At 54.2% G+C, this 19,969-nt stretch overlaps 5 protein-coding genes across 5 annotated transcripts; 3 read left to right on the top strand and 2 right to left on the bottom strand.

Annotated features, from left to right (window-relative positions):
- Nucleotides 1-97: 97 nt before the first annotated feature.
- On the top strand, nt 98-3,602 carry QC764_101900 (uncharacterized protein; the record flags this gene model as incomplete). Its single annotated transcript, XM_062941419.1, has 2 exons — nt 98-337; nt 650-3,602. Exons 1-2 carry the CDS (start codon nt 210-212, stop codon nt 3,600-3,602), a joined length of 3,081 nt encoding a protein of 1,026 aa, XP_062804264.1. The 5' UTR covers nt 98-209.
- A 123-nt stretch (nt 3,603-3,725) lies between these two features.
- QC764_101890 (uncharacterized protein) lies at nt 3,726-4,702 on the top strand (the record flags this gene model as incomplete). Its single annotated transcript, XM_062941418.1, has 2 exons — nt 3,726-4,348; nt 4,397-4,702. Exons 1-2 carry the CDS (start codon nt 4,058-4,060, stop codon nt 4,700-4,702), a joined length of 597 nt encoding a protein of 198 aa, XP_062804263.1. The 5' UTR covers nt 3,726-4,057.
- Nucleotides 4,053-9,877, bottom strand: RAD50 (DNA repair protein rad50). The gene is made up of 2 exons (XM_062941417.1): nt 9,245-9,877; nt 4,053-9,178 (listed from the first exon to the last, which is right to left on the bottom strand). The coding sequence occupies exons 1-2, from the start codon at nt 9,365-9,367 to the stop codon at nt 5,339-5,341; spliced, it is 3,963 nt and encodes a 1,320-aa protein (XP_062804262.1). The 5' UTR covers nt 9,368-9,877; the 3' UTR covers nt 4,053-5,338.
- Nucleotides 9,878-9,918: 41 nt separating this feature from the next.
- On the top strand, nt 9,919-13,093 carry WC-2 (White collar-2 protein light receptor). The gene is made up of 3 exons (XM_062941416.1): nt 9,919-11,077; nt 11,320-12,658; nt 12,733-13,093. Exons 1-3 carry the CDS (start codon nt 11,000-11,002, stop codon nt 12,915-12,917), a joined length of 1,602 nt encoding a protein of 533 aa, XP_062804261.1. The 5' UTR covers nt 9,919-10,999; the 3' UTR covers nt 12,918-13,093.
- Nucleotides 13,094-14,229: 1,136 nt separating this feature from the next.
- On the bottom strand, nt 14,230-19,657 carry QC764_101860 (uncharacterized protein). Its single transcript, XM_062941415.1, has 3 exons — nt 17,809-19,657; nt 17,152-17,745; nt 14,230-17,093 (listed from the first exon to the last, which is right to left on the bottom strand). Exons 1-3 carry the CDS (start codon nt 18,748-18,750, stop codon nt 15,042-15,044), a joined length of 3,588 nt encoding a protein of 1,195 aa, XP_062804260.1. The 5' UTR covers nt 18,751-19,657; the 3' UTR covers nt 14,230-15,041.
- Nucleotides 19,658-19,969: the final 312 nt, after the last annotated feature.

Raw genomic sequence — 19,969 nt, 5'->3', positions numbered from 1 at the left:
CGTGCGCACGGTAAGCAGGTACTACGGACGTTGGGGAGATTTAAACTCTCCAACCCGTCGGGGTGTCGCCCCACTCCACCCCCCCGGAGCGCGACAGCTCATTTTCTACACAAACTCGCAGCTTCGGACAACCAGACGGGCAAAAGAGCTCGTTCTTTCGTTCGACGCTCAAGGTCTTGGAAATACAAACCAGGAGATGAATCAGAGAGATGGGGAGGCCGTCAAAATGGGACTTCGAACAACACAAGGACACGCTGAAGCGGCTGTGGGTGGATCAGAAGATGAAGTTGCCCCAGGTGAGGGACTACATGAAACTGCATCATCAGTTTGCACCTGTGTATGTTTACTAGACCTTTTCCTTCTTATAGCCCTTGTACCCCCGTGGCTTTTTGCTGTATGGTGAATCCACAATGATGTGGATTGATTGGGCGACAACTCGAGACTGGATGCGCATCTGCCCACCATCTTGTCCTGTTTCTTTTCTCCTTTTTGTCCCGGTTTGCTTCTCCGTACTGCAGCTTGGCCGTTCTACGGAGTGTCAACCCTCTCGTTAATCACAAATAATAACTTGACACCACACCTTCATCTCACTCACTCACTCACTCCCTACTCACGAAACTGGCCATCATGTTTTCTAACCCTCTACCAGTCCCGCTGCTTACTTTAAGAAATTCCACGAGTGGGGTTTTGAAAAAAAGTTCAATCCGATTCTAAAAGACGAGAAGCTGCAAGCCCGGGTCAGAGAGCTGTGGGCACAGAACTATGGCGGCGACGACATTCTTCGCATCACCAGGGAGGAGGGGTTTGAGACTGACAAGGCTGTCATCACGAGGATTAGGAGAAGGTTTGGCATGGTTTTGAAGATGGCTGGTGGGTATGGAAACCCGAAGCGGACATTGGCGAGGAAGCAGAGGGAGATGATGAAGCAGAAGGCAGGTCAGAAGGAGGGTCAGAGTCAGAGTGCTAGTGTGGAGAGGGAAGAGGATGATGATGGTGGCAAGAGCAATAGCAGTGGTGATGGCGAATCTGGTGACAGTGATGAAGATGAGGATGAGGAGGGTGAGGAGGACGGGCCTGGTCAGGTTGAACAGCAACTGCAGCGAATTCAAGAGCACACCAACAGCCTGAATAGCGCTCCGGCGAGTGGCTATGGCGAATCTTCTCAGACCAACACTATGGCTGAGGCCTACCATGACCACTGGAATACAGTCTCGAACCAGCCCTACCCCGGTGGAATGCGTCAGTGGGATGACAACTACCCGTTGGCATATGCTCCTCCTGTACTAACTACTCCTATATTATCGACTGCTGCTGGCTGGGAGAACCAGCAGCAAGGGTCCTCGTTTCCGTCCCAGCCTGAGCAATCAGAACAACAGCAAGACCAGAGTCAACAACAAGAGCCTCGGCAAACTGGTTCTCAACCGCCTGACGAAGCAGAGCTTGCTGCCAGGAGGGAACAAAGAAAACGACAAATCGAAGCAGAAGCGGAAGAGCTGTGGCGGACGAAGAAACGCAGGCGCCACACAAAACAATATGGCTTTCTCCCCCCTGATCCTGCAGGCCCCCCTCGCTATCCGTCCGAGACAACGCTTACAGAAGCCAAAGAGATCCTCCAGCTCGACAAGGCGGCATACCTGGGTATAAGAGAGAAGTTTTACAATATTTGCATGAGCCATGGAGTTATCAAGAAAACGCTCATGGGTCCCGAGCGCTGGAAGCAGTTCAAAGACCGGCTGATTAGGGAGAGTTTGCATCTGCGCGCGGCCATGTGGGACCAGGAGAACATTGAGCAGAAGAAGTTGGCTGTTGAAATTATCTGCAACGACATCACCAAGCGCGTCCGGATCACACAGACCAAGGTTTCTGTTGCCGAGGCTAAGAGGCTTCTCGGGCTAGACCCCGATGCGGGGAGAGAGATTCGTGCCCAGCTGTACAACATTTTGGCGGTGGAGCGGTTCGGTCCTGTTCTTGAGGAAGGCATCGAAAGGTTTCGGGAGCTCAGGCAGAGGTGGATCGACGCGAATGAGGTGTTGAAGGAGGCATGGACTAATCAGGAGGACCCTGAACATGCCCGCAAGGTCAAGGCGGTCATTGCGCTTGGTCGTGATGCGGAACGGAGATATCACGCTGATGTTCACAAACGGGGTATCGATCCTCTGCGGCCGAGGAGTCCCACCCCTGAACCGACAAAGAAGCCGAAGCCACCGAAGCCTCCCAAGCCTCCCAAGGCCCCCAAGGTCCCGAAGAAAAGGGGTAGACCTAAGAAGGTTGTTCCTAGCGTTGAGGATCCTGAGAATGAGGCAGCTTCTTCGAATGCGGATGCGCCTTTGCAGCCAGGTATGAATCAGGGTCAGGATTGGCCTATTGGGGGAGCTGTTGTTTCTGAGACTCCTGCATCAACACCGGCTGCTGCATCTGTTGTTGCTCCTTCTGTACCAGGAGCTCTGGCTGCAGCTCCTGCTCCCCGGCCACGGGGGTCACGAAAGAATGCTGTGCCCGCACCAGCACCCGCGTCGGCACAAACACCAGAAGACCCGAATATGGTACCCGGTCTCAGGCTTCCTGCGAAGAATCGCCGAGGCCGCCCTTCGAAGCAATCTGAGGTACAGACGCATACACAAGTACATTTTGCTCCGCGCGCGAATGCAGAGCCTTCACCAAAGGATAACGACCAGGCATTGATGGATTCTCAGCTGGGTTATGGTGATGACTATGTTCCCGACGACACACCGGAACCATATACAGATGATGAAGTGCAAGAGGTGCGGGCGCCTGCGCCGCCGCAGCAGCAGCAACCCGAACAGGTCGAGCCCGGCTTTGTTGGCCCCTTGACGCTCAAGCAAGCGCAAGACCAGTGGTTGAGAGAACAAGCGTCGCGTCGACAGCAGGAACAAGCTGCTGCCCATGCGGTGGCGGCGGCCCCTAGTCAACAACAGGCACAGAACCAGGCGAGACAGAACCCACAGTCACAGCTTCAGCAGCAATTCGGGCAGCCCCAAATCCAGCAGTACCAGCAACCCCCGTTCCAACCAGCCACACCCGGACAACCTCAGCAAGGTTCACTTGTGGCGAGTCTCCGGCAGATGTATCACCAACCTCATCAGCAGCAACAAGCTCAGATGGCTGCTCAACAGCCACGAGCTCAAACGGCCACACCAGTTCAACAACAGCCCCGGATAGCAACACCCATCCAGCAACCCCAGCCACAAATGACAGCACCACCACCAGCGCCACCCCTGACCAAGGGCACCTTCCCGGTTTACTTCCGACTGCACAGCGCAATCAGGGGATTGTTCCCGGGGATGAGGCCGCAGTGGATTCGTCTACTGTCATCACGCAAGTACAGCGACCTGAAGGCGGCGGCCGTGGCCAAGACTCCGGGAGCGATGTGCTACAAGATTGAGGGGATTGTCAAGGACGGGAGTGGGGGGGAGCTGCCGTTGCCGGTGACGGATGACTCGGAGTTGGAGACGTATCTGGAGCATGTCGAGGGCAATGGAGGGGGGGCGCCGATGTTTAATGTGCATTTGTTTCCGGGGGATTTGATTTGGGGCTGGGGGTGTGATGTTGTCAGTTGGGAAAGGGGGATTCAAGTTTTTTAAGTTTTTTTTTTTGGGGAGTTGCGACGTTGTGGTATTGATGAGTTGGGAAGGGGGTGTAATGTAATTGTGTAGAGGGCTGTGGAACGGAGTAGTCATTGAACTATATTAACATAAACTGAACCATTTCCATGAGTGCCTGCTGTTTACGAAATGCGTACGGGGCTGTTAAGGTGTGTCAACAGAAGCAGGGTTCGGGTTGGGGTTAGGACCGCAGGAACCTTGACGACCCTGCTCTGACGACTGTCCACTACCCAACCAGCCCCACACCCATTTCTCGCGACCGACTGCCAACTCCCCGCGATTACTCCCAATTATCCCAACCGGCGACTTTGTTTTGTTTTTACGACCCGACGATATCCCACCACCGCCCGAGAAGAACAAACAAACATCTCGGCTTCGTATGCAGCAACCAAACAATCTTATTATTTCCCAAGACACGAAATAAAGCAATTAAAATGTCCACTGCCGACAACAACGACACAATGGAGCTGGACGAGCCCCAGCAAGAACAGCCCGCCACAACAACAACAACAACAACAACCACCACCTCCTCAACCTACGCCAACACCTCAGCCATGCAAACGCACACCCGCGCCACGGCCGTCCGCTCGATCGAAGGCTGGATCATCATGGTGACCAACGTGCACGAGGAGGCCGACGAGGAGGCCATCCACGACATGTTTGGGGAGTACGGCGAGATTAGGAACCTGCATCTCAACCTGGACAGACGGACGGGTTATGTCAAGGTATCTTCCCCCCCCCCTTTGCTCAAAAAGGTTGGCTGACAGAAACAGGGCTACGCCTTGATCGAGTACTCCACCATTGAGGAAGCAAGAGCCGCCATCGACGGTGCGCACAACACGCCCCTCTTGGACCAGAACGTGCAAGTTGACTTTGCGTTTGTGAGGCCGCCTCCTGGGAAGGGGAACAACCAGCAGGGCCATAATGGGGAGATTAGAGGAGGTGGGAGATCTGCTGGAGGAGGTGGTGGTAGGGGGAGGGATAATAGGGGGCAGAGGAGTGGGAGGTCGAGGTCGAGGAGTCCGGGGGTGAGGGATAATAACAACAGGAGGAGGGATGATGATGAGGAGGACTTGTAGAAGGGACTTCCCAAGCAGTTTTACAGGACAAGAAGGGAAGATGGAGACAAGCTGTAAGCTCTGCTCTATAGAAAGCCGATGTGTTTACTGCCTGTCTTGGGTCGAGAGATATAGACCAAGAGACGGAGGGCAAAAACACAGTCGGCATCCTGAGGCGGTTACGCCATGGTAGGTCTGTCTGATGCATGTTCAAGAGCCAATGCTGACCAAGATTATAGAAACCAGGTTGCATAAGAGTAATATTAGCAGTAGAGGCTCAGATATACACTTCACTGCTGGCCTGCGTTTACCCGAGTGACCTGCAGGGCAACATTAACTGGATTGCTGTTGAGTCCTTCAAAAACCCCAAGGCGTCACCGCATCCTCTTGCCTGCCGTAAATTCGGCATTCTAACCCCCCAATACAAGTCGTGCTTCGTACCCTCTAACAATTTCGAGCATCACCCCATCCAGTCATATAATGCGGGCTGCCTCATAATGTACCTCGGGCGAGCGTTGATCTCCCATATTATCCCCTCCTTTTTTCCGCAATCACCTGTCCCTGTTCAGCTAAAGACACACATTACCGTGATCAACTCCCAGACCCTCCATTTGCTAATTAATACCTCATCAACATATACATGCTGTCTAACCTCTCTTACTCGGAGATCCTCGTGATGTTTTCCACCCGAATAACACTGTTCTGCCTCGCGTTGCGCTCCACCCGGTAAAACGTGTCGCAAAAGTCCTGGCACCGCATGTGCTTCAAAAACTCCTCATCGTGGGTGATCACAATCAGCTGCAGGTTCCCCTGCGACTGCCTCGCCTTGATGATCCTGTGCAGGCTGCTCGCCAGGCTGCGGATGTTGTCGCTGTCGAGGTTGGTCGTCGGCTCGTCCAGCGCGATCAGGCCGCAGTTGACGCCAAACGACTCGGCCAGCGCCAGCCGGATGATGATGCTAGCCAGCACCTTTTGGCCTGCCGAGCACCGCCCGCGCATGTCCATCTCCGTGTCGCCCTTGACCATCGAAACCCGATAGTTGTAGTTGCGCTTGCCGCCGCCTCCCGAACCGGCACCCGACTCTACGTCGGACCGGATCTGGATCGTGTCAATGTCTGTGCCTTGGTACGTCTCCCTCCAGAGCTCGCCGATGATGCGGTTGATCTCCTCCATTTTGAGAGAGTGGAATTGCATAATGGCATGGTCGAGAGCCATGGTGCCCCGGCCAAGGTCGTCAATAGCCGCCTTGGTCGTCTCAACCTTGATGTGCGATTCCTTGTACTTGGCCTTGGCGCCCTTGAGGTCGAGATCGTATTCTTCTTGCAGCCGGCTCAGCTGGTCGTCCTTCGACGCCACGTTGCCCATCAACCGTTCCCGCTCCGCCGTCAACAGGCCTCGTTGATCTTCGAGGATGCGCGCCTCGAGGCTGAGACGCTGGTAGTCTTCCTCGGCTTTGCGGGATTTGAGCTCCTCAATCTCCTGTTGAAGAGCGACACGCTCGCGGAGGTTCTTGCGGTAGGTGAGATTGTCGGAGATATTTCTCTTTTTGGCGTCGCTGTTGTCAATCTCCTTATTCAGCTTGTTGATCTGCACGGTCAAATCCTTCATCTCAGCCTCAATGCTGGCAATAGTTGCCTCCAGCGTGGTAATAGCGCGCTGGTTGGAAGCTAGATTCGAGGGGCCGCCACGCTCGAGATACTCTTGGATTTCACCGTTAATCATCCTGAGCTCACTGACAGTGCCCCCGATAGCATCGCGCTTCTCTGTGACCTTTTGCTCCTTGGCCCGACCGTGTTGCCGCACTTCGTCAAGGGCAGAGCGTGCGGTGGCCATCTCGGGCTCGAGGGCTTCCAGATCATTGTCAGCAGTCTGAACCGACTCGCGGAGCTGTGCTTGTTCCTCCTTGAACCGACGAATTTGGTCTTGAAGACTCTTCTTCCGCTCAAGTTGCTGGGCCGCAGTGGCTATCTTGTGTCTCAACTCAAGCCTCTCCACCTCGAGCTGCGAAGCCAAATCCTTGAGTCGCTGTCTCTCGACAGTGAGCTTGTTGAGTCTGGTCTGGGCGACACGAGTCTGCTCCGCACAGGTGGTCTGCTCCTCGTTGATTTCGTCGGGACTGCGAGTGGTCACGCTTGAAGATTGCTGCGACCGCTCGACCTGCCTCTCGGCTTCCTGGATGTCTTTGTGATTTTGAGAAATCTTCAAAACATTCTTGCTGAGAGAGTCCATCTCCCGTCGTTGCTCTTCCGCCTTGCCAAAGGCGAGGTCCTTGTCCTCCAGCCGCCGCACCAGGTCTTCCTTTTGGGTTGTGCAGACATTGAGCTCCGCGGACAGGGTAGGCACCTCCTTTTCGAGACGTCCATAGGTATCATACTGGGCACGCACAGCTTTCAACTGCCTCAAACGAGCAGCGAAATCTGCCTTGTCCACCTCCAACTCCTGCTTCACTTCATCGCCAAGTGCCTTGGCAATCTTGTTGAAGACCCTCCTCTTTACGTCTTCCTGGTTGTGGAAATCTCGGTCGCAAAGGTTGCACTTGTTGTGCTTTTCGGCAATTGTCTTGACCTTGGTGTAGTAGGTCTTCATCTCTTCAGTCAACTTGAGATCGGACTCGATCTGGGCAAGCTCCGTCTCTACATGCTTTGTCTGCGCCTCGTAGTTGTCCAGAGGGGGGTGCTCAGGGTCGTTCTCGTCCCTGGTGGCACGTAGTGCTTTCAAAACGTCACGTTGGCAGCTCTTCATCTCTGTTAAAAGTTTGGTGTGCCGGTCCCGAGTGGTGGATAGCTTGTACTCGACCTGCTTGAGTTCTTGCTGCGTGGCGTCTTTCTGTTTTCTGGCTTCGGCAACAACACCGTCCTGCTTTCTCAAGGCGCTCTGAAATTCAGCTTCGACAGTGTCCGGTGTCCAGTTTGCGCCCAGAAGCGCCGACAGCTGCTCAGACCAGGTATTCTTGAGAATATCAAGATCGCGCCGTCGGTCAGTCAGCTGCTTTTTGCGCAGATCAAGCTGTGCACGCTCAGACGCCAGTCTGGTGCATTCAACCAGTTCCCGCCCGAGCTTGGCAGCTTGGGTTTCCAGTTGCCAGATCTCATCCTGGACCTTTTTGATCTGGCCGTCGAGGTCCGCAGATTGTTCGTCGGCCTTTGCTGCCTCAATCCTTGCCTCGACTTCTTTCATTTCTGCACGAAGAGCAGCCTCAGAGCCCTCGTCCACGTCGAGAGAACCAAGTTCGCCTTGAACGGTGGCCGACTCCCTCCCAATGGCCATGATGCGTTGTTTTGCTGAGGCCCGATCCCGGTTCAGTGATTGTTTCCGGCCTTCAAGCTCAGCAATGACAGAGCTCTTCTTGTCCAGTTCTTCAGCATTGCTCTTTTGGAGCTGCTCCAGCTCGCGCTTTTTGTCGTTGAGGGCCTTCTGGATACGTTCGTAAAAAGACTTGATCAGATCACCGTCCAGGTCTCCATCGTAGCCGCGAATCTCGTGGCGCTCGGCCGCCTCGTGAACCATTCGATCTCTTGTGGCCAGTTGGCGCTCATACTTGTCCTTATCGGATTGATGCTTGCCCTGTTCGGCAACTTTGGCCGTATGCTTGTCCCGAGACTGCTTTAGATCCGCTTGGAGCTCCTGTTGCTGTGCCTGCTTCCTATCTCTGTCGGCCACAGTCCTCTCTATTGTCTGCGCATACTCAGCCAGAGTGTTCCGCAGTACATCATCACTATCCGGCAGTTCTTCGATACGGCTCCGTAGTTCCCTGATAGCTTCACTCTTGTATTCGAGCTTCTCGGTCTTGTTTTGCAGGTCGTTCACAATCTTCAAGAAACTGTTGGCCTGTTCGTGCTTGTCCTTGATTTCCTTGGCCTTGGCTCCCATTTGCTTGAGGATATCGCTGCATTTTGTCTGCGCTTCTTCAATCTCCTGGCTCATTTGTATTATGAGCCTGCCAACCTTGTCGGCTCTCTCCTTGTTGACCTTGTCTTGCGTCTCTTGAATTTTCAATTCTCGCAGCTCTTCCCCCTTTCTCTTGCGGAGCACTTTGAGATTGTCGATTACCTTGGTGTATTTCATGGCCTCGAAGATTTCATCGAACCGCTTCTTCAGAGCCGAGGGTTCGCTCATAGGCCACATGGACTCATCCTGGTGGCAGAAAATGACGGCCTCAAGCACGGCTGGTGAAACACCAAGCTTCTCTGGGACCAACTTGTCCAGCTCCATTACTCTGGTGGAAATGACATGACGGTCCGAGGATTTTCCTCCAGCCTGGCCCCTCAGAAGAAGACTGCCTTCCAGCGTCTTCATCGATCTTGTGGTCTTTTTGACTGTCAATTGCACATTGCGAGTCAAGACATACTGCTCTCCGATGGTTGATCTGAACGACACCTTGACCTGGGCGCGCACATCCTTTTCGCCTTCCAGCTCAGGCTCATGGATAAAGGCACCGCCTTTACTGTTGGGCGGGAGCTCACCCGTGGTGGCATATTTGAGGCATTCGATCACAGTCTAAAACACATCATCAGCATCGACGCCATGTTGTTGGCACGGAATAACGGCAACGCAGAGACCCACCGTCTTGCCCGAACCATTGTACCCGACAATCAGGGTGAGCGGTGTGTTAAAAGCGATGGCCTGCTGCTCATGGGGACTGAATGAGCGCACGCCCAAGATGGACAGCTTCTCGATCCTCGACATGGTGTTTCTCGCGTAGGGATCGAGGGTCGAAACAAGCCAACCTAAATCATACGATGAAGGGTCCCACGCGCTAGAGATCGTTGGCTGATTTTATGCATGCAGCGTGGTAGGTGCCTCTTGGCTTGAAGAAAATATCTTGGGAGGAGGGTTGCGAGAATATGCGATGGAGTCGTGCGTGATGTGGAAGAAGCCTCTTGGATGGGGAAAACCATCCCTGACGTCTGCTGGGCTAGGTAGATGCAAAGCGCGTACCTGTCGCGGTCTTTGGCAGAGGCAAGGGTTGCGAAACACGTCCTCACGTGGGATCTGAGCTCAGTGGAAATCAGGCAGCACTGAGCAACTGGGTAGGCGAGTGCAAGGACAGACCCCGAAGGAGCAGCCTCAGCTCCATGTACGTTTTTAAAGGTACCGCTGACAAAGAGAGGAGGGGTTGGTATCTCTGAACCCCGCATGCGCCGCGAGCACATGGTCCTAGGCTCAAGGCTTCGTTGAAGATCACCATGGACACCCGAAAAAAAGAAAAGAAAAGAAAAAAGAACCCTAGAATAATTCGTAAAACCACAGGTATAGGTTCTGCACGTGGACTTCCCCGAATCCGGTCAGCAAGGACCAACCGTGAATGCCACGGCGCTGACTGGGCGGCCGTATCCCCCAATCAATAATTCGGGCTCTCGGAGGTGCCACAGGGACGCCGGAACCCTTCTCTGTACCGCCTTATACAAACCAGATGATGTCAGTTTTGCTAGAGCTACACTTACGATTGCGGCCCTGGAAAAGTCCCTGCTCATCACAAACACACTCTCACACACTCTCACACACTCCCGGCCTGCCAGGTGCCTGCGGTGCCTCTTCCGCCACGGGGTCGGCAAGGTTCATGAGGTCTCTAGTCTATATAGAGATACAGACAGCATCTTGGGGCGAGTCTCGCTTCGGCTGCGCTGACGTCTCTTCCCCGAGTCTAGACCGCTACAGATTGGAGGGAATATCTCGCAACCAGTCAGCTCCAGTCAGGGCACCACTGGGCATTCTGTCGACAGGGTTTAGCGTCGTCACCCGAGTCCCACGTCGAGGACACACCATCCCGGTCACGGTTCTGACGTTGAGCGGTGGCAGGCCTGGCAGCTGAAGCTCAGGCCATGTCTGGGGGGGGGGGGCAACGGGGGTGCGAGGGGTCCGCTGCGAAAGAGATTCCCATCCTGAATTGAAGGAATCCCATCCTCCCTAAAAAGGGTTCCCGCGGCCGAGTTTTTGCTTTGCTGCTGCCATCATCAAACCAGGTGTTGCCTCCCCTTTTACAGCCAAACCTTGGCTGTCGCCCTTATATCCTACCTATCTTCCCGGCTTATTATTCGTCTCAAATCAACCTACCTCTCGCCAATCTCGCATATACTCATATACTCGGACGGTGGTGTCGTTGATGTTTTTTTGATCCCTCAACACACCCGACAAAGTTCTACTTGTCTCGCGACCCGGCAATGTGCAGCGCCAGAAGGGGTCCTCATCGATGTGCTGCTGCGTTGCTTTACATTATTTCCTAGTCGGTCAACTCGCAGCCTCCTACGAACCATACACCCCTGCTGCGACCCAGCAGCAAACCACACCACTCACACCAACTATTCCGTACTATTTACCATGTCTCACGGGCCTCCTCCCTCTCTGTCGGGGAGCAACTATTTTGGCTATGGCACGGGCTCCGTGGGCGGCGTTACTGTGAGCAACTACTACTCTTGACGTTTTCGCAAGCAACAACAGCAAAAACTCTTGTCCTCTAATTTTGTTTCTTTGTCTTTGTTCTCATTTTTGCATGTCACGTACCTATACCTATACCTGTACCTGTACCTACCTATACCTTGTCTTCATCCGATCACCATCACCAAGTTTGAGTTCCTCCAACATATGACGAAAAAATAGTACTCACCCACACTGACGCCTGTGGCCGATTGGTCGTGCAGATGAGCGGTGATCCGAACGACATGATGTCGCTGCTGGACAGTTCCATGTTTCCCCCATTTGACGACAACATGTCCATGAGCCTCGACGCCCAGCAGCCCTTCAACCCCTCAGGCCCCGCCGCCGTACAGCCCTCCCCGTCAGCAGGCTTGGCGCCGTCGGTCGACCTGCCCTTCTCCCCGGACGACTCGTCATCCGCCGCAAACGTAGGCGGCGGCGGAGGAGGAGGAGGAGGGCCCGGCGCCGGCCCCCTCCCCGTCGCGACGTTGGGATCCGGAAATGGGGGTGGGAGTGGCGGCTCCAACACCACGGCCAACACGGTCACCGAGTTCACCAAGCGCCGCAACTGGCCCGCCAAAGTCGTAGAAGAGCTCCAGGACTTCCTCCACATCCTCGACGCCAACGGCCGCATCAAGCATGTCTCCCCCAGCGTCGAGAAACTCACGGGCCACAAGCCGGCCGACCTCCTCGACGTCTTCCTCAAAGACCTGATCCACCCCGACGACGTCGGCGTCTTCACCTCGGAGCTCAACGAGTCCATCGCCTCGGGCTCCCCGCTCCGATTGTTCTACCGCCTCCGAAAATCCGACAACAAGTACGCCATCTTTGAGTCCGTCGGCCACGCCCACATCGCCGCCGCGAAGTTCGCGCCCAACCCCAACAACCAATCCCCCTTTTGCCAGGCCGTCTTTATGATGTCCCGTCCGTACCCGACCAAGAACGCTGGGTTTTTGGACTCGTTCCTGGAGCACAAGATTGAAAACGAGCGACTCAAGCGCCGGATAGCAGAGCTCAAGCGGGAGGAGCAGGACGAGGTGGAGGAGTCGCACCGCACGTGGCGGCAGAGTCAGGAAGGAAGATCGGACATCACCCCTTCTGACGCGGACACGTCCACTTTCTTTGGTGGTGGGGGCGCCAGGCCGACGGCCACGTCGCCGATGTACACCATGTCTGGGAATGCCCCCGCCTCGACCGACATGCCGCCTCCCAACTTGCCCGCGAGCGCCAGCGCGGCTGCGGCTGCTGCTGCCGCCGCCGCGGCCGTGAGTCTGACGAGGGAGGCGCTGGAGGGAATGACGGGGAGCAACAGGCCGGATTCGATCAGGGACAAGATGGCGCGGTACGAAGGCGGGACGCACGTAGACACGATCGAGATGCTCACCGGGTTGCGGTACCAGCAGGGGGAGAGGAGCAGGGGGATCACGACGGGGAACGCGAGCCCGACGCTGGTGAAGGGGGATGCGGGGATCGCGATACCGGCTGACAGGGACCCGAGAGGGGGAGGGGGGGATAAGAAGAAGAAGTTGAAGGTGACGGAGGAGTATGTTTGTACCGATTGCGGTAGGTATCTTCTCTTTCATTTCTGTCTTTTCTTTTTCTTTCTATCTACGGTGAACTGATTTTTATGACGCTAGGAACGCTTGACTCGCCCGAATGGCGCAAGGGACCCAACGGTCCGAAGACGCTCTGCAACGCCTGCGGTCTGAGGTGGGCGAAGAAGGAGAAGAAGAGGAATAAGGACAATAGCAATAACAGCAATGGGGGAACCGGTAACGGCAACAATGGTGGTGATCATCATCAGATTGAGAATGTTGGTTAAACACACACAAACATCTACCTGAGAACTCGTCACAATCGGTTATGGTGTTTTGTGCAACCCCCCTCCCTTCGCTTCAGTTTGGTGGGTGAGAAAAAGTGAAAAAGCAAGGCAGGATGCATGCAGGGTCTTTCTTTTTCTTTCTTTCCTCTCATCACTTTAGCAGTGACATTTTCCCTCTTTTATGGGGAGGGATGAACGGATGGAGGGGTTAGTTGGGTGGAGTGGGTTTTTCTTTTTCTTTCATAAATAGAGGGGTTTCTTTTCTCTGGGCGGTAGGAAATATATCACGGAGGGGCGGGGTTGTGGGAAGGGGAGGCGTGTGATTCGGTACACACACACACTCGATGGTATTCCGGGTATGGAAAGGAGGGAAGGAAGGGAGGGAGGGAGGGGTAGGGTTATTTATTCATGGTCTATTACGGGGGGAATTTGTTTGTTGCTGTTGTTGTAGTTGGAAGCCGTCTGTCTGTTTTGTTGTGGGGAGGTTAGGAGGCATCATTATCTGGGTGATATATATATATATATATATAAATTAAATGGGGGTCAATGGTGGTTGCTTAGCAAGTCGTTATGTGGTGTCTGTTGCGATTTTATGATTATGAATTCTGGGAGATACTGACCTACCTACCCTCAACAAGGGGTAGGGCGAGAGGACTGATCCCCTTTTGGCCATGGGCTGCTTGCTGGCAATAAAATTGGCTGTGTGGAAGGCATGGTGTAGCCACTGTAAGACAAGAAGCAGGAACTCGGCTGGTTTTCTTCTTCCTCTGCATACTCTGGCGTCTCACAGTCTTTGCAGGGAAGGTGTCTGGAACATGGACACGAGGAGGAAGATTTTGCAAGGTTCTTCCTTGCTAGAATGACCTTGTGTGGTTGCAGTTGAATATCGGATGAGATCTGAGTTGGTGTCGATGGAATTCAGCTTGTCGTAGGTAGCATGTTCAGTTAAATTACAGTACAAGGAAATCCCCGAGAATAAGATCTACTACGTATACAGGTTTCCTAGCTACTATTTCCCCTTCCCCCTTCTCAACCACCAAGAAACCAATTACAACACATATTGCCTCAAATATCAACAAGAGAAAATAGTCTCGCTCCAACAAGAGCTAGCCCCTGACGACAACCCACGATACCAGCAAGCCCTATAACATACGCTACTTTAGATACACACACATTTAGATACACACACACACACACAAACACACACACACACACACACACACACACACACACACACACACACACACACACACACACACAAGAAAAAGTTGTCCGTCAAGGACTACAACAGCAACCGAGCAACGCAGACACGCAATGAAACACGAAAAAAAAATGCAACGCTTCTTTTTGTTTCTTCTTCTCATCTTTCTCATCTTTCTGATTGTCATTGTTGTTGTTGATGTTATTACAAGGACATATAATGATTTCTCCTTCTTTCTTCGCGCGCTTTCCTCCTTCTTTTGTAGTAAAGTTGTCGTGTGGTGATATAGGTATAAGTGCCCTGTTTTGAATCCTCCCTCTTTGTGTGTGTTCGATCTCTCTTACTCTCCCTCCGTGTACATGCTTATGCCCCTTCGACCCCTCGAGATAGGTAACTAGTATGATCAAAAGCTATAAACGCGCTTGAGGGCAGAGGGGGGAAAAATGTTCAGTGACAAAAAAGAAAAGGCGCAAGAAAAGAACAAGAAAGCATCTTTAAAAGTGGTAAAGACAACACAACAGAAAAAGAAGCGAAAAAATCATCCCCTTTCTTGAAGAAAATAAACAGCGAGATTAAAATAAAAAAGCTGACAGCGTAGCAAAAACAACCCTTATTCGCCATTCAAGCATAAAACCACCTGCCCTGTGTTCCCTTTACGTTCCGGAAACCCCCAAGCGCCCAAGAGCATAATGAAAAAACACAAAATTCCATGCCATGCAAAGTCTCGTCGAGGTCGCAGAGAGAGAGAGGGGTGGAAAAGGTTTCATGATACAGAAAATTCTCAAGATTCCTGCCCTTGAGCTCAACTCTCGACAACGACAACATACACAACTCCCCGATTACTCCCAGCCGAGTTTGAACTGACACGATTCGCACATCCTTCCATCCGTACATGGGCAACTAGCCTCCATCCTGCCAGCCCCCTAGTTCAGCTCTCCGGCTCTGGCTTTGCCCCTCCTCCGGAAAAAGTCCATAACTTTTCGTGCAGGCCCACTACTTCCAGAGTGGTCATGTCCCCGAGTGTTTCCATCCGAATCCCACGCGTCAACAAACCGCTTGTTCTTCTGCAACACACCACGGCCGGGCCGCCCGCCGCTAGCAACTCTGCGTCCGTCTTGTGCCGTGTCTTGTGGCGAAAGGTGTGGCAACTGTGGTGCCGATCCAGCAGGCCTTCGCATATTGTTGTCGATTGAGTGGTCCGAGCTGCTATTCATCAACGTCTGGCTCTGGTACCCCTCGACATTAGAAGGGCGACGCCCGTCGTATTGATTTGACGAATATTCCTGTCGCTGCTGCTGCTGTTGTTGTTGTTGTTGTTGTTGTTGTTGTTGCGGCCTTGGTTGCTGCTGGCCGTACTGATCGTTAGATCTTGGTGGTCCCTGAAGCTGAGCATACATTCCATCAAGGGTAGAGGCATCCACATGCTCCCGTTCCACATCTTGCTCGACGTATCGACCATACTGATCAACCGTGGGAGGCTCTTGAATCGGCAGGTCTTGCTGTGAATCCAAAGCAGGCGAAGGCTCATCTTTTGAAATGCCCATCGATTTGAAAGAGAAACCGCCAGGCATAAATGAAAACCGCCTGTTCTGCTTCTCCTGCTGCGAGCCTTGGGATCCGGATATGCTGCCGGATCTCTTGTTACCAAGGCCAATAGAGTACGACCGGCGAGATCGCTTCGAGTCCATAGACACCCTAGGTTCCTCGGCACCTGCGAGCGCATTGTTCATGCTGACGGGCGGGTATCTCTTGTTCTTTTCCTGCTGCTCCTGCTGCCGCTTGCGATTCCTACCTCCAAACAGCGAGCCGCTGCGGCCAAAGAGTTTGCCACTAATCTCACCCATTGTGCTAGATCTCTTGTGTCCCTTTCCTTCCTGGCTAGTGTTGGTGAGGTTCGTACCCGAGCCAGAAGGTGAACCCTCGAACCCCGAGACACGGGCGAATTTGGGAGGAATGGCGCTGATGCTGGGCCGCCCGTACTCCGTATTTTGAGCGTCTCCCGTCGATGGCATTCCGTATGAATTCTTGCCCCGGCTAGGTGGTTGCTGAATTTTCCCATGCGCATTTGTATCGGCAAGCTCAGGCGGTGCTGGCTGGCCATACGAGGAACGGTTGCCTGCAGCTCGGGAGCCCAGGGACTGCATGGAACCTCCAGTGTTGGGTCTCGCGTTCGTTGTTGGGGCCGCGGAACCGAAAAAGGCAGTCTCCGAGGTAGCACGGGCATCGCGACCGCCGACGCGCTGTACAGCAGCAGCACCCGAGTTGACGTTGCGGTGGGCGCTTGGGGGTCTCCGCGAAGACACCGGCGGCTTTCCATAAGCATCTTTGGTTCCCGCCGGGTCTCTCAAGTTTTGTTTGTCGTCCGGTGAAGAGGACGAACCAGGATTCTGGTCCACCACCTCTACGGCACCCTGGCTGCCAGAGCGAGCGCGTGTGCGGCCACCAGAAGACTGGGTACTTGCAGCCTCTCCTCGTTGCGTCTGAGTGTTCGGCGCAACATATTCCACCTGGACTGTCCGGCGCTTGTTATCGCGTTGCTGCTTGGCGTACGCCGCCGCCTCGGCTTCGGTATCAATGGTGCCCTGCTTTGTCGCCAATCCACCCAATGCAGGAGGAACCGTCGTCTTCTTTGATGCCTCGCGAACAGAGGCGCTGCGTGCCAGGCCTGGCGCATCGTCTTCAGACGGAACTGTAGTGTTTTGAATCTCGCCAGGGGTGGTGGTGCTGGATGTGATGAATTCGACGACATGTGCATACTCGCTGAGCCAACTATGACGGGCGACTTCGAACAAATCGGCGCGCTTGCGGGGGTTGGGCACTAAGATTCGTCGCAGCAAGTCTCGGGCATGAGGTGTGACGTATTCGGGAAACGTGAGCGGGGTGTTGACAATGTACTTGTACAGAAGGTTAATGTTATCACCCTCCGGGTTCGCCGGGTCGTCGTCGAACGGCAGATACCCAGCGAGCATGGCGTACTAATTTTGGATACCAGTTAGCAATCCGTCCAACTGATGACTTTGCTCGGTTGCTTACCAGTATAACACCACAGCTCCAGACGTCCACCTTTCTGCCTGTGTATAGCGAGTCGCTGACAACCAGCTCTGGGGCTGCGTAGCATGGACTGCCACAACTAGTCTGCATCAGATCGCCTTTCCTGGATCCGCTGGGCTTGACTCTGTCAAGACCCATCCGCTTGACAAACTCGCGGTCCGTCAAGTTGAGCTCCTCTTCTTCGCTGAGTTCCTCGGCAGGATCAAACGTGTTGGCGAAGCCAAAGTCGGTAATGATGATGTTCCGGTTGCGATCCAGCAGAAGATTCTCCAGCTTCAAATCGCGATGTACGATGCCCTTCTTGTGCAGATACCCCACACCGGACACAAGCTGTGCAAACAATCTACGGGCAGCATTGTCCTTGAGATAGCGGTGGTTCAGAATGTAGTCGAACAACTCTCCGCCGGATGCGTACTCGAGCACAATGCCGTAATGTCGCTCCGACTCTTCCATTTTGTGCAACCTGACAATGTTTGGATGAGTTAATTGCTTCAAAATGGCCACTTCGCGCATGATCTTGGCCATACGAGAAGGATTGCTTCCCAGCTGATCTTTCTTGATCAGCTTGATGGCCACCTGCAGCAGGAAACATGATCAGCACGACAAACCACGGATAACCCGTACGACAATTGCACTCACTTGAACACCACCCTCCTGCTTCCACCCGAGCTTGACCTTTCCAAACTCTCCCTCGCCAATTGTATTACCGAGAATGTATTCGCCAAACTTGGTGTGCTTTTCTCTTTTCGAGTGGTCGTGACGACTCCTTCCACCTCTCCGAGCCTCTTCGCCATTGTGTCCCGCATTCACGATGGGAGGAGGTGCTGCATCGTCGTCAAGCATGGCCGCGGGTTGGTGCGGCTGAGCTTGTGCCAACCGCTCCTTTTCTCGTTCAATGTCCACCTCCGGCTGCGAGATAAGTATGCTATTCAGGATATCGCTGGCCTCTCTCGAAGGGGCCTTGGTCGAGTTTGTGGTAACAGGTGGTGAGCGAACAGCTGCAGGTGCCGATGGGTTTGTGCGGGGGTCGTAGGTGCTGTTTGCCTGGCTGCTCGCCCGGCGGTGGTTGCGTGAGTTCTGCATGGCAGCCTCGTCGGCTGAATCCATCCTGCCATTGGTTTCGCGGCTCGAGTCACCGTGTGTCCGGCGAGACGACGAGTCAGTGGATCTTTCCGAGGTTGGAGCGCGTCGGGAGCTGGATGTCCGGGGAGGGACAGCGGCGGCAGGCATGGTTCGCCTTTGATTAGAAGCCGAAAAGTCGGGAGAAGCCGTAGATGCTGCCGCAGACACGGGAACTGGAGCGGGCGAGGCGCCGGCGACGCGAGAGCTCATCGGGGAATTGCGGTCGGCAAGATGGTCGTTGTTGGTGGCACTGGGTCTCCGCGAAGGGTGTCGCGACGAGGAATCAGCGGGCGATGCTCTGGAGGGCTGCTGGCTGTGATTGGCATAGTACTCCTGTGTTGGCGATGGATGGCCAGGCGAGTACTGGCGATTGACAGGCGATGCAGTATTCAGGGGCGGCGTCTGCAGGGCAGAAACTGACGTCGGATGGTGCGGCGGTGCCTGGAACGCACCAGACATTTTTCTCCTCCGCCAATGCGCAGAGCAAAGCAGGTGCGAGGTGCAGCAGCAATCCCAATGTTTTGGTTGGACTGCGTGATAAGCCGAAATGAGGCGGGACGAGCTCAGCTGCACTGGAGCGGGTGGGAGGCAGGAAGCCGCAGTCTGGCGGACCCAGGGGGATGGAGATGCGGAATAGGGTAATGGGGGAGCGATGGGGGAGTGGGAGGGAGAAGGTACTCCGATAGATAGACAGACAGCAGTTTCAAAACGTCGGTCCCTTTGGCTTTTTGCTTTGGCAACAATGCACCGTGGGGTCGCAACAGCCTGTTTGCGTCCTGCTTTCAATGTTGAGACGATGGAGTTGTTGGTGGTCAATGACCAAAAAAAGTCGCGATGATCACGATGCCAGTGAGAATTGTTATCGAGGACCCTGCCGTTTGAGTGTTGATCGCTCTGGATGAATGCTGCGCTGCGTCAACGTGCAGCAGGAGGTGTGTGTGTGTGTGTGTAGTGGTGGTGGTGGTTGTGGTTGGCGGCGACGCGACTTCTGGGAAGCAAAAAAGCACGGGGACAGGCCTGGTCCTGGGCAGCTTGTTTACTTGCGCCGCAAAAAAGAACAATGCACCCTCACAACAACGGGCCAAGGGGCAGACTCGGGGCACGCCGAAATTGACTCGGGACCTTTTCCGTGAGCTCCCTGTCCGGGACGGGAGGGAAGAGAGGAGTTGGGATGGATGGAGGGAAGAGGGAGGATGGAGGAGAGGAGGGGTGATGAACGAAGGCTTTGCGCGGGACGCGAAGAGGGAATCTCGAGGCGGTGGGAGATTCCGAGATGGAGGTTCACTTTCTCCCGCGGCTGCGGTGGTGCTTGGTGGTGTTGCTGGTGACCAGCTTTCTCCCACTCGGGCAACATGTGCCCTCTCCTTGGCTTGATTGGGATTGGATACAGTGGGAATATCACGGCTCCAGTTGGACAAGACGAGCGTTTTAGCGCCAGGGTGAGAGGGTGACGGCCAGTTGAAAGGTGGATACATCTCATGTGCACCAACCTACGCTGGCCTCATGCGTATCATTTTCAATCCCAAGCATGATGATCCAGAAGCACAACCCTTTAATTCCCTGACATCGATGACAATGGAAAGGAATGAATGCCGTCGGCCCTTGGGGGTTTCGTCTTGTCTTGTCTCAGATCAAAGTCACAAAGCCCTATGGGATGACCACCTCGCGCTTGTTTTTA

Source organism: Podospora pseudoanserina, chromosome 1 (assembly GCF_035222485.1).
Source record: "Podospora pseudoanserina strain CBS 124.78 chromosome 1, whole genome shotgun sequence".
Classification (NCBI taxonomy): Eukaryota; Fungi; Ascomycota; class Sordariomycetes; order Sordariales; family Podosporaceae; genus Podospora; species Podospora pseudoanserina.
This window is presented reverse-complemented; position numbering and strand designations above follow the sequence as displayed.